This window comes from Polypterus senegalus, chromosome 12, assembly GCF_016835505.1.
Source record: "Polypterus senegalus isolate Bchr_013 chromosome 12, ASM1683550v1, whole genome shotgun sequence".
In the NCBI taxonomy this organism is placed as follows: domain Eukaryota; kingdom Metazoa; phylum Chordata; class Cladistia; order Polypteriformes; family Polypteridae; genus Polypterus; species Polypterus senegalus.
This window is the reverse complement of record NC_053165.1, coordinates 40726254-40740887: the sequence shown is the minus strand read 5'-3', so window position 1 is coordinate 40740887 and position 14634 is coordinate 40726254. Positions and strand designations below refer to the sequence as shown.

Sequence of the window (14634 nt, the reverse complement as noted above, 5' to 3'; positions counted from 1 at the left end):
AGGGAAAGCTGCCAAGGAAATGTTTAGTCACCAAAGTGTCCATGTGTTTTTAGAGGCTCCCCAATTACATGCATTTTCAGCTGAATAAAAAAGCATAGCTTTTAGATGTGATCAGGAAATGCAGAGAGCTGCCAATTACAACACACACAAGGGCAGCTGCAGCTGCTCTGCAGAAGAGAAAAAAATTCAAAAAGGCAAATCTGAAAGTGACAATTACAGCTTCGATATAATCACATAGTACATCCCTGCTGATAGCAGTGGAAGTAACTTCAGAGTTTCAGTAAAGTGAATATCGTTGTTGATGAGTGGAACATCTGGAAAACCTTACAGATCCCAACTTATTACATGACACAATAAGCAAATAATTTCATGTCACTTGGCATTATCCAGCCAGCTCATGTTTACATTAAGTCAGTTTATTTCAAATACTGTTGATACAGGAATCAGTCCTGCATACAATATAGAAAAATGGTCCAATTTCCAAGCCGTACATGCCTTGAAGACATCCCATGCAAAAGTCTCTTGTCTACTCTAACTCCAAGTGGTTGCATTTCATGGCAAAAGGAAGTGAAAGTATGAATAGGTGAACTGCGTCATAAAAATAATTTTAAAATGAATAAGAAGAGTGTTTGCAGGTTTTTTTTCTCTTTTTCCTTATCTTGAGAGGGTCCCAATATTTCTTTTAAATGGACAGGTCAACTATTAAACCTACTTTGTGCAATCTGCTCCTTGGGGACAAACTAACAGAGATGGGAGAAGATTCATCATACCTGGTGGCATGGATCATGGACTATCTTACAGACAGACCTCAGTATGTGCGTCTCAGGAACTGCAGGTCTGACATTGTGGTCAGCAGCACAGGAGCACCGCAGGGGACTGTACTTTCTCTGGTCCTGTTCAGCCTATATATATCGGACTTCCAATACAACTCGGAGTTCTGCCACGTGCAAAGGTTCGCTGACGACACTGCTATCGTGGGCTGCATCAGGAGTGGGCAGGAGGAGGAGTATAGGAAGCTAATCAAGGACTTTGTTAAATGGTGTGACTCAAACCACTTACAACTGAACACCAGCAACACCAAGGAGCTGGTGGTGGATTTTAGGAGGAACAGGCCCCTCATGGACCCCGTGATCATCAGAGGTGACTGTGTGCAGAGGGTGCAGACCTATAAATACCTGGGAGTGCAGCTGGATGATAAATTGGATTGGACTGCCAATACCGATGCTCTGTGCAAGAGAGGACAGAGCCGACTATACTTCCTTGGAAGACTGGCATTCTTCAACATCTGCAATAAGATGCTGCAGATGTTCTACCAGACGGTTGTGGCGAGTGCCCTCTTCTACGTGGTGGTGTGTCTGGGAGGCAGCATAAAGAAGAGGGACGCCTCACACCTGGACAAACTGGTGAGGAAGGCAGGCTGTATTTTAGGCACAGAGGAGGACAGTTTCACATCCGTGGCGGAGCGACGGGCGTTGAGCAGGCTCCGATCAATCATGGTGAATCCACTGAACAGTGTCATTTCCAGACAGAGGAGCAGCTTCAGCAAAAGACTGCTGTCACTGTCTTGCTCCACTGACAGACTGAGGAGATCGTTCTTCCCTCACACTATGCAACCCTTCAATTCCACCCGGGGGGTGGGGATGGTAAACGTTAACATTATACAAAGTTCTGGTCTGTTTTACCTGCATTTTTATTACTCTTTAATTTAATATTGTTTTTTATCAGTATGCTGCTGCTGGAGTATGTGAATTTCCCCTTGGGATTAATAAGGTATCTATCTATCTATCTACCTATCCCTTTCAAACTGAGATTGCACCCATTGTAAATTGGTATAGGCTACAGCATCCCCACAACCCTTTTCTTGACTAAAAAGTTTAGAAAATGACTATTACCCATTACAAGTGTTCTGAAACAAAAGAATAACCACATCCACTGAAAACAGCATGCATTTTTAAGTAGCTGAAACAGCACTTATATATTTTTAAAATGGGACAACATAAGTCGGGCATGTAAGAAGCCACTAAATGTTTTTGCACTCAGGAACCCTGAAAATGACCAACGTTTTTGGCGTTTTGTAGAAGTTGTGAATTTTGCACCAGTTTTTTGCTGTGAATGACAAAAAATTAAGAACAAAGACCACAGTACTCAATAGAAAACTGATTTTATTACATTTAAGCACCTGAAATTAAACTATGAAAAATTTACATTTCTTTTAAACGGTTTGCATAACTTGGCTTTAAAAATGATTCACTTGTTGTTATTAACCACTGTAAACTTCACAAAGGAAGATATTAATGACAGAAAGAAACGTATTAATAAAACAAAATCAAGCCCTATTCTGTTATTTGGCAAATTTTACTAGTCTCTGAAACCTTTGGTAAGGGAGCTACTGTGGCTCCAAAGCCTGAGTGTCATCCAGTCAGTATGGGCATTCTGTGCATTTGCTGTCCTGAGGCTCAAATTAATGACAATCACAGGATAATAAAGGATTACTCTGAGTCATGTTGTTCATCCAGTTATAACACAGAGTCACAATGTTCTCCCTTGTATGTCCATATCTGTCCGTCTGCCTGGGAGATCCCTACCAAAGGATTCAATTATATTATTTTTTGACTATAATCAATGACCAACTATACATTTTAAAACTACAGTCTCAAAGCAATTTGAAAGAAAACAGAAGTTCCTGGAGAAAAATCTATGAAGACATTGGGTGAATGTACAAACTCCACACAGAAAGTGGAATGAGATTAAAATAATGAATGATGAAAACATGAGGTTGCAGCACCTAACCCCGGTACCACTGTCCTGCTCAATCTTGCAAGTTTGTAGGGAGAAAAAAAGCTTACATGGGATTTCCAAAATGCACATCACATACACTGATGAGCTAAAACTTTATGACCACACCCACAATGATGCAAATGGCATTGATTATTTTGTAACAGTGGCACATATGGAGGTCCAGTATATACAGGAGGATTCTAATGGAAGTGGCCCCAAGTTATGAAGTGTTACTCACGTAATAATGAAGCAATAGAAACAAAATAAATACAGTGCATACCTTGAAAGATGTGTAAATGATCCAATCACATTCAGTGTTGAAAATGGTTACCTTCTTCTTGCAAACACAGATTGAAATGGCGCTCCATATTGGCAAGGGTATTTTGCAAGCAATGTAGGGGTGATGGCAGCAATTTCTTGTTCAATATTTTGCTGTAATTTTGTATGCTTTTTCTTTCAGCACTCTCCAAAAGAGGAAATCCGGAGGTGAAAGGTCTAGAGAACAAGGTGGTCACAGTCCCTTTTCAACTTGTGTCATGCTGCGAGGTGAGATGTGACAGGTTGCAATGATCTCATAATCATCTAGTTCATTCAATAATAAGTCAAAAATGTTCACGTACACGTCAGTATTAATCTTTATTTCATTCAAACTGCTTCATTGTTAAGACAGTAACTTAACTTGGGGTCCCACCCATTATAATCACCCAGTATTAGATGGTAAGCTGACAATAGGTACACCTAATCAACATGTTGAATGCAGAAGATGTGGTCATGTGTAAAGACTTGAATGACTTTAATAAGGGCCAAATAATTACGGCCAGACATCTGGGTGACAGCATTTCTGAAACGGCAAGGCTATAAGGTAGGCAAGGCAGAACTCTACGTGACCATCTTCATCAAGCCCTTCCGTGAGAACCCTAAATCCAAAGAGGACTGTTTCATTTATATTAGGTAGAATGCCCAGAGGGGACTGGGTGGTCTCATGGTCTGGAATCCCTACAGATTTTATTTTTTCTCCAGCCGTCTGGAGTTTTTTTGTTTTTTCTGTCCCCCCTGGCCATTGAACCTTACTCTTATTCGATGTTAATGAATGTTGATTTATTTTGTTTTTTTATTTTTCTATTCTTTATTATGTAAAGCACTTTGAGCTACTGTTTGTATGAAAATATGCTATATAAATAAATGTTGTTGTTGTCTTCAAGCTTAACAATGGTGAGTACCCACTGACAGTGGTCCAAGGAGGGAAAAACCACCAACTGGCAACAGGGTGTTGGGCAGCCAAGACTCATCGAAGCAAGAGGTCAGCAAAGGCTACCGTTTCTGATAAGAACTAACAGAACAGCTACTGTGCCACAAACTGCAGATAATTTTAATGTTGGTTATGGGAATAATATGTCATGACATGGCATATGGGGCTATACAGCCTAAGGTCAGTCAGAGTGACAATGCTAACCCCTGTTACCATTGAATATGCCTACAGTGGCTACGTGAGCATCGAAACTGGACCCAGGATGAATCCCACTTTAAACAACAACTGGTCTGATAAATCTCATTTTCCATTGCAGGAGTGGGATGGCTGGGTATGTGAATGTCTTTTACCAGGGCAAAAGATGGCACCAGGATGCATTGTGGGAAGAAGATAAGCCAGTGGAAGAAGTTTAATGCTTTGGGAAATGTTTTTGCCATGAAACCCTCGTTCTGGGCATTATTTGACATATACCATCTACCTAAACATCACTGCGGACCACACAACCCTTTATGCAATAAAATTCCATGGAAATTGTATCTTTCAGCAGTACATGCCACACTGCACAAATTGTTTGGGAATGGTTTGAGGAACATAATGAAGAATTCAGAATGTTGCCCTGGCATCCAAAATCCCCAGATCTCAATCCAATAGAGAACATGTGGGATGTGCTGGAACAACAAATCTGATCTGAGGCAGTTCCACCTTAACATTTATCGGTGAACTGCAGCTAATGTCTTACTGCCAGACAGGAAACATCTCTCTTTCAGAGTTCATGCCTTTGCATGTTGGAGCTGTTTTGGTGGTGCATGGAGGGGCAACAGTATATTAAGGCAGGTGATCATAATGTGCTGGCTCTTCATTGCATATATTATGGACCTTTACATTTGTGGAGTAAAAAAAAAATCCTACTTTCAGTAATGTATTCCATCCAGCCATTATCCAACCCATTATATCAAACCTACAGGGTCACGGGGGTCTGCCAGAGCCAATCCCAGCCAACACAGGTAGCAAGGCAGGAAACAAACCCCAGGCAGGGCACATACACACACTAGGGATAATTTAGGATCGTCAATGCACCTAACCTGCATGTCTTTGGACTGTGGGAGGAAACCCACGCAGACACGGGGAGAACATGTAAACTCTACGCAGGGAGGACCCGGGTCTCCTAACTGTGAGGCAGCAGCGCTACCCACTTAATCTACAGATTTCCTCTACTTATGGACAGAAAGCTTGTTTCCATAAATAATCCCTATTTGGTTAATATAAAGCAATGACTAATGTCTGACGCGACATTGCCATTTTTATCCAATATAGAGAGGTTAAGAAAACAGGGCAGAAGGAAACCAGACAGGGATTAAAGCGATAAGAGCACCACCAAAAATAAGTGTGAACAGCAAAGCTGAAAAGGGGCAATGGAATAACTAGAAAAAACTGGTGTACAATAAATAATTTCACATTGTTTGAAGTGGGTTGTACTAAAGTATGGTATAGGATTAGTCTTTTGCTGTTGCTGGCAACAAAAGAAAATATAACTTGAAAGGGAATGCAATAATCTCTCTAATCTCTAATTGAGAGACAGCGACCAGACTGGTTCTGGTTTCCTTTTGATGACGGTAGGCAACTTTGTATAGTTGCTGTGGGATTTAAGGGCAACTCAAACACACGAATATAGGATCCAGAGTAAGGTATAGATTGCTGCCTCATACAGGCAGTGAGCGACTTACCAGCTGTGTAAAACGAGAGGTTGTGGCCTAAATCTGTGTCAGGCCCCAGGATATACGTATGGCCCTATAGCTTCAAAGCAGCATTCTAAGTGTTTAATGTGCATTAAGATCCCAACCCAACACAAACTCATTCTTTCTGGAAAGACCGAGGATGTCACAGAAGTGCTAATAAGCCCCTACTAGGATTCATCATACATAATTGTAGTTTAAAATTATTTTAATGACAGTACACTCTATCATATTATGATACACTCAGCATTAAAACTAATCTGAGAACCACAAGTAAACATCAATCAAAACAAGTCAGTGCACCCAGAGCCAGTGAACAGATAAGTTGATTTAAATATCAATTGTTATGTAGTTTAGGAAGAAGTACAATACACCTTAGAAAGGTTAGATGAAAATTATTATTCAATCCGTAAGGGTCACAGAGTAAAGAATACTTGACATCATCCAGAAGAAAATTAAGATAAGTGTGTTGAACTGATCCAGAAATGTGAAAAAGGGCAAGGTATACATCTGTTACTGCATAGCAAACTGTAACTAAGATACTTTCACAAACAAGTATGAGCAGTCACAAAATACGTTTCTGCTACGTTGGTATTAAACTGAACAGAACTTTAAGTGTTAGAACTTAGAGGTTGCTATTCATCAATGAGCTGATGGTCAGTGGGATGACAACTGTGTGGCTGCTAACAAGGGTGCATTCATCAGCAGAGAGACACGAGAGGGCCCAGCTTCACTGCTAGCTGCATTACAGTCCACGAGACCTAGATTATGCAAGTTGATAATAGAATCAGCAATTATCCTGGCAGTCCTCTTCTGATAGCCACCAGATGTTACCATGAGAATTGGGATATTCCTCTCTCTTGCAGCTTTGAAGATTATTTCATCCCTTTTAACAATTCCCTGAAAAAAGAAAAGATCTCAAGGTTTTATATCCTAAATTAGCCAAGACATTACCATGTTACCTGTTACCCAGGTGTTCATAACGGATTACTTGTTAAAACTTAAAGGGATGATTAATTTTTTCCAAATATAGCAGGTAGGAGAAGACATGGGGAATGTTGGGGGTGTGTGACCACAATGAGTGTTTCATATGTTTAAATACAGTAGACGCCTTTTTTATTATGTACAGTTTGTAACACAGAGCGTTAGAGCATTTACAATGAGGTCATCCCTATGCTTTACTGTTTCATAAGATTCCATAATAATTTCTTCCTGAATTCAAAAACACATGTCTAATTTCTAGAATGTTTAAAATGCTATTCTTGCAAAACAAATTATGGTTGGCTGTTTTTGCTCTCAAGGTTATTGCAGACTAACTGAGATCATTGCTTGAGTCGCTTATTATTCGGTCATTCAAATTAACTCCAGCTTTCAGTATGATACAGAATAAGAATAGAGTTGTATGGAACTGAGAGAAGAGAAGGAGGAATCTTAGTCTTCTTCACATGAGAAACTGACTGATCCAAGTTTACAGGAGAATTGACTCCAGCTTTTATTTGAAAGCAATACTGACTGGAACATTTATAATTTATTTGTACAGTTTTGTAAATCTGTACAAATTATTTGAAAATGTTAAGTCACTAAGTCAATGTTTAGAATACGTACAAAATAAACAGCATCCCGTGAGTTTCATATTATTTCACATACAATAGGTAAAATTACTGTATTTAATTTTCTTCGAGTTCCACATGAAACAAAGGCCTTGAAGTGGGGATGATATTTGACTGAAACAGAAAAGTCTACTGCATTAAGAAATACACATAGATAATACCAAAAGATTTTGATGATTTTTTTAAAAAAGCAAAAGCACATAAACTAACATTTATAAACAGGCTGAAAACAATTTAGAGTAGCCAGAGTATATCCCAGAAACACTCATAAAAAGATAGGAAATAACCAGGGATAGGATGCTAGTCCACAAAACCCACTCACAAATGCAGATCCACAGTCACACTGGGCAAATTCGGAATCACTAATAAACTTAATCTGCACAGCTATGGGACAATGTACAGGTTAGATTTACATGGGATTCCAAATTAGTCCAGTTTCTGGTGTTATTATTACTGTTCTTTTATTATTTTTTCCCAAGGCTTATAAAATTCTTTATATAAACATCTTTTTTTTTTTTTTTAATTTTCAACTACAATGATTCTAAAAATATAATTGTTTCCTTAGCACAACTATTGTTTTGTACATAATTGGAATTACTATTTTGTACTAAAATATAACTGTGGCATACTCATGTATTTTTATAGTAGCCACTATTTTGAGCAACCACTGCTAGGGGGCATTTCTCCAAAAGTCCCATCAAAACATGTCATCACTGCGACCATATTTAAGATGGCATTATATGTAACTCTTGTAAGTAATATGCGGGATTATCCAACATACTGTCCAGGAGGAAAGGTAGTTCCTTGCAAGAGAGGGAGGCTAGAGTGGAAGGACAAGAATAGACTGGTGTCCTGACCAGTCTGGGAATTGACCCCTTATCATGGAAGGGAGACCACAATAATGTAAAGACCAGGGGAGTTAGCCTTTTCGGAGTATATACTCCCTTGATATGCTAGAGTGCAGCACATTTATGCGTCATTTCTTCCAGTTACCTGCCAGCCAGGCACGCTGGAAATCTTAATCCTGTAGGAAAGCCTTGTTGAATGCCATGGGTGCCACCATGGTGACCTACAAGGATAAACTGTCCACACTTTGTACAAGCTACCGCCTGACCTGGAAGTACCTCTTTCAGACTTTACTCAAACACTGGAAGTAATTCCAGGGTCCATCTTAAAATGAATCCTCTGTCTCACTTCGGGGAGTCAGCTGTCAGGGGACAAGAAGAGAAAAAGGAAGGATTCACTCTGTTTATGTATATTGTGCTGTGTGAAACATTTCTAAAGGACCAATAAAGGCATTTGAAAGAAATAAAACTATGGTGATTGGGCTTGTGACTCTAAGTCTGTTGTGTTCAGGGTTTGAGGCTTAGTGATGACCCCCAGTTATCCACAACTGAAGTAGTCAGTAGGACTTCCTGGCCACCTGAGTGGAACCTGTTTTTCAATAAATTTTAATGTGGCAAAAACCCTCAGAGAAACTGCTCACATAATAATATAACTTTTTCTTTCCCATGTCACAAATACAATGGGGAGGAAAACAGCTAAAAAGGGTGACAAATCTTTGGACAACAAGCATTCTGTAGGTGTTGTGAGCCTGAATGAAAATCTAGAGAAATATGAAAGAAATGGAAGCCTCACAAGAAATCCTGGAAATGACCTATCGGAAAAGACAGATGGGTTTGCTGGAGATGCTGCACTTGATTCTTCTGGCGAGTGGGCCACTGGAGGGCTTGGATTACATAAAGGGGATTCTAAAAAGCTACGCGGCCCTAATGTCCAGAGTGGCAGAGTCGTGTCTTGTTGTCTCTTCTTTTTCTCCACACCTAGGCAAGATGGCCAAGATGCGCTGGAGTGCCAGAATAGCACTTTGTCACTGGACACCCATTGGCTGAACACAGTCACAAGAGAAGTCACAAAGCACTCTGGGAAAACCAAGATGGTGGTCAAAGCCCAGCGTTTCTACCAGTAAGACACAGCATGAAAGGGACTGATTTAAATTTGAGATTGGTGAGAGAAAGCCTTTCTACTTCTAGAACAAGTAAGGCAAGCAGGGAAATATGTCTGGTTTTTGGCTGAAAAAAGGAACTGCTGAGCCAGGCTGGTTGGTATTACAACCACCTAAACTATATCCCCAGAATACTCCACAACGTCTGGCAAGAAATGCTCCAAAGGCTAGCTGCTTCTCTAAATCCGAGGAATTAGACAAAAAATGCCAAAACCCCACTTTGTCAGGTGAAACTGCTTTAAGAACTTCTCAGACTCAAGGGCTCGCCAGTTCAACGAAATATCCAAATTCACGAGGAGTGCTGTTGCAGCCCTTATGCTTTCAACTGCAGGTATGTGACACTGTTAAAGATTTGATTCAAATGATGGAACAAATGGTAAGTATACCAATAAAGCAAGTAGAAGCTCCCCTAAAGACACTGAGCAAATAACTTCATTGTATGTCTGATTAGGTTTCACTGGTAAGCAATGAATATACAATAAAGCATACAGGACTTCAGTGGTCCCGGACTGTATTGAAAGGAACTAAATAGCACTGAATCCTACACATGACCCGAGTGTAGTGAAGTTCAATTTGACCATACCTGATCTTAGCATCAGAGAAATTGCAACTCAAGACACTGGAGATCAGGTTAGGAAAAGAATCTGGAGTACAGAGTAGGGCTTTCTATTAATGGAAATGTCCAAGGAGCTCTAACTTCTACAAAGATGCCCAAAATGTAAGAAAAGGCCATATCTACTTATGTAGTGTAACTGAAATCCGAAAATAAAGTGGTAAAAACAGTATGAGTCGCCTCGGTCAAGGTCCCAAACCATCTATGTACCCCAGGTTATTTAAATCTAAAATACAGGCACTGTACAAAGAGCGTACAGTGACTAGAGGGCAGGTTTCTATAAGGTCAACTGATAATTTGTCTCCTCCCATCTTAGCTAATATAACTGGTGATAGGCTGGGAGGAAATAGAGAAGATGAAAAAGAAAAGGCAAGGCCTCCACAGCAGGGACAGATGGCTGCATTTCCACAATGCTTTACATTGGTTAGAGGGTGACAATTTCCTTTAAACACTTATTGAGTCCACAAAAAATTAATGTGCATTAAGTCAGTTAAATAACTTATTGCCAGGTAGGTACAATTTGCATTGTTTTTAGCTGCTTTGATATTGTTATTTCATATAGACCAAGTGAGAATGGGAAAGATGCATTATTGCATAGATATATCTAGAAAAACCCATTGATACCCCTGGAAATATTGTGCTTTTAAAAGGTATTTAGCTCCAATAATCATAATTAATTCCAATAAACTGATCAGTAAAATGTTCTCCTCTTCCAATCTAGCTACTCCTGACAATGTACATTACTTATGGGTAATTTTTTTTGTTCCATCAGAATTCAGAAGGAGGTTATACAGTAGAGACATCAAGTTAATTTTTTTGGGGTCTTCAAGATATTAGACAAACTCTGCAACTATACAAAAGAAACGAAAGCTCCTGTTTATCCAACTTTGACTTTCATTCAAATTATAACCATATATAATTAAAGTTCCACCTCCCAATCCGTTATTCTATGCCCTATTGGTCTGCCATTTTTCAATCTCTTGGCAGAATATCTCAGAGCTTTTCCTGCTTTGATCACAGAGCTGATGGTATATACTCCATCTCCCATGGATATGTATTGCATTAAACACGTTAAAAGTGTTAAAACACAATACAGATAATCACAGCTAGAAAATTCTCACAGAAACATTTTCTTATATAATAAAAATGGATCATAATTGGGAGAATGTCAGAGGTGCACAAAATATATAGGACTGGGCTTCCTTCTTAGTATATCAAAGATCTTATACTAGGCAGAGTAGAGACAGTCATCAGCCTGGCTTCAGAGGTGCCAGTCAGTTGTGCTCCTGTTCAGTCTAGCTTACTTCTTCCCCTTGCATTACTTATTCTCTAAAGAGAAATTAATTTGACAAATAAAAGAAAAAACAATAGCAACACAGAAATAGTAGTGGAACACTCTGTTTACCTGTGCAGAAATTGCCAAGCCCCCAAGGGGGTCACCATCCAAGATGTCAGTGCCTGCATTGTAAATTAGTATATCAGGTCGAACTTCATTTAGTGCTCCCTGCACATGCATGTCTACCTTCTCAAGGTATTCCTGGTCCTCTGTGCCCCAGTCCAGTTCAATCTTTCTTTTTATTGCTCCTTGGGGGAAAAAAATAAGATACTTTTTTAAAATCCTGGTAGATGAGATTATTTTGCAAACTAACTTTGCCAAAATTAAGTATAAACTACCAAATGGTAGAATTATAGTTACTAAGATTTCAAAACTTGTTTAGCAGTGAACAACATTCCACATGATGAAGAGAGTTAAAAGCCAACACTGGAATTAAAAAGTGGTTGCATGAGAAGACAGAAACTGAAGTCAGTAGATATGTCAGTTTAGAAAAGAGGCTGATTAACCTTGTTTATATAACTCCTTTTCCTTTAAACACATAAGGACACTTCTAAAATGTAATTCAAGAAAACAAACTTAACAGATATACTATAGAGAAGGCAAGAGTACCACATAGTGATGCTCAAATCGATCGGCCACAGATCTAAATTGGCCAATTTTCACTACAAAAGACTCAATTAGAGATGAGTAAATTGGCCAATCACAAACACTGATCTTTTTACTTGCTGTGCTCCTTTACACAAGGTTTTATGGTAGCTCAGCCAACCAACATCTTTTTTTATTTTGGCAATGAACTCCTGTAGTGTAAGCAAAGAGAAGCAAGTTGAGGTTCATTTCACTAGATAATGAGAGATGATTGGAATATTAGCCTTTACAGAAGAAGCCATCCTGTGCAATTAAGACAACTGAAAAGAAAGGCTACTTTAATGAATTCAGACCTTTTTATTTTGTACTTTAATTAAAATGGATACCATTTGTCCAAGTTTGGACAGCGAGCTTGTATTAAGTATAGCAGGTTACATTTATAATTGGAAAAAGGAAAGATAAAGAAGAATTTGAAATTGCTGCTTAGTAAACAACAGGCTTCTCGGTTAACAGAAAAATGTATCTTTTACTTGCAATCTTGTTATGCATGTTAGCGTTGCAAACTTAATAAACGTTTGATACAGATTAAAGATTTGTACTATGTTTATTTGTTTGTGCGTGTCATACACTATACATTTTGGTAAGAAACAAGTACTGTATAATTAAAATGGTACTCCATATTTATAATTACACAATAAGAATTATGAAAGTTTAGCTGGTACACTGAAGGAAAAAAGCTCAACTATATAAATATAGGAAATGTATGTTTTAACAGCAGAAAAAGCCGTAGTGTAATTAATAGTTAAAAATTGTAAAAGTCTACAAGTGAATGTATGTTTTACATTATATATATATATATATATATATATATATATATATATATATATATATATATATATATGAAAGTAAAAAATATGACAAATTGTAATTATGAGAAGCATTTTATTTTTTTAATGCTGTATTATGGATAAATATTTTTACACATATTTAATTAATTAAAGTATGTTTTTTTTTTAAGTTTATTTGAAGAAAATAACATTCCATACAATCAAGTCAAACTTGACAAAACAGAACTCAACTACCCAACCGACAGAGATGAGAGCCAACAGTATGTGCAAAATTTTAAAAACAACAAAGAAGGGAGAATGTATTTTCCCCAAAATAAATGCTTATTTTAAAATTGTATTAATTAGATCTTGCTATATTTTTAAAATGTTCTGAACAGATCCTCTAAGCAAGAATTTGATTTTTCCAATTGCAAATAGTATAGAACATCAGTTACCCACTGTCTTATAAAAGGTGGGTTGAGATTTTTCAAGTTGAGCAAGATAAGACTACATGTTATTAGTGTGGTATTGGTAATTTCAATAATTTGTACTTCTCCACTTTAAGCCCATCTGGGAGTACACCAAACACATCTGTTAATGGGTTAGGGATGATTGTGACACCAAGGCTGTCTGATAGGCATTCAAAGGCATGCATTTTTAGGAAATTGTATTTATTTTAGTATTTTTATGGCCAATGAATAATAAGCCTACATAATTTCATTTTGTTAATAAAAAGGAACAGTTAACACCTGTGGTCTATAAATGAATAAATATTAATTTAATTCTAAAAATTCCAAAGTTATACCAAAGTTAACACTTTAATATAGGACATGAGGCTTCTATGCAATTGGTCATTCAGGAGCTTAGTGTAAAACGTTTTATAAAGAGATAAAGAAAAAATTGTAATCAGTATCAGAATCGATATCAGCATTAAAAAATCTGATCAGAACATCTCTGGTACCACACTGTCACATATTCAACCTTACATTTTTAATATACATAACTTTTTTTTTTAATCTTATTTAATGTATTTATTTTTACTGTTTATTTACAGCTTGAAAGATAGTAAAACCTTCAGAATGTTCCATATTCCAGCATAAATGTTACATAAAACATAATCAGATTTTCACACAAGTCCTAGATGTAGATATATGGAACCCAGCTAAACAAATTTGAAAAAAATATGGTATTTGGTCAATTATTTATTGAGCAAAATCACTCAGTATTACATACCTGTGAGTGGCTAAAAGTATGTGAACTTTTGCTTTTAGTATTTGGTGTGAACCCCTTTTGAAGCAATAACTGCAACTAAACATTTTCAGTAGGTCTTGATCAGTCCTACACATCAGGTTGGAGGTATTTTAGCTTATTCCTCAATGCAGAATTGCCTCAACTCAGGGATGTTGCTGGGTTTTCTCAAATGAGCTGCATGCTTCAGGTCCTTCCACAACATTTCTGTTGGTTTAAGGTCATTATTTTATTCCTCTTTGGTAGAACATTTGTGTGCTTGGGGTCGTTGTCTTGCTGCATGACCTGGGTTCCTCTTGAGATGCAGTCCATGGACAGATGTACTGACATTTTCCTTTAAAGTGTGTTGGTATGGCAGGCTGTCCTGGCCCAGATGCAGCAGAACAGGCCCAAAGCATGATGCTATCGCCACCATATTTTACAGATGTGATGAGGTTCTCAAGCTGGAATGCAGTGTTTTTCTTACTCTAAACATAATGTTTCTCATTTGAACCAAAAAGTTCTATTTTAATCTCATCTGTCCATAAAACATTACTCTAATATCTTTCAGGTTTGTCCACATGCTCTTCAGCAAACTGTAAATGGGAAGGAATGTTTCTTTTGGAAAGCAGTGGCTTTCCCCTTGCAACCCTGCCATGCACACCTCTGTT

The 14634-nt window shown here is 37.9% G+C and overlaps 1 protein-coding gene across 5 annotated transcripts in view; it reads right to left on the bottom strand.

Moving 5' to 3' along the window:
• Positions 1-5950: 5950 nt before the first annotated feature.
• Positions 5951-14634, bottom strand: part of hdac11 (histone deacetylase 11) — a 166591-nt gene continuing 157907 nt past the window's right edge. For 4 of the 5 annotated variants that reach the window (XM_039771237.1, XM_039771236.1, XM_039771234.1 and 1 more), the window contains 2 exons: positions 11394-11572; positions 5951-6660 (listed from right to left, as the gene is read on the bottom strand). In XM_039771237.1, the coding sequence (XP_039627171.1) occupies positions 6418-6660; positions 11394-11572 (422 nt within the window). In that variant the 3' untranslated portion in view covers positions 5951-6417. Of the gene's footprint in view, positions 6661-8026; positions 8578-11393; positions 11573-14634 lie in introns of those variants that run through there. The other variant, XM_039771238.1, reaches the window with a different exon arrangement.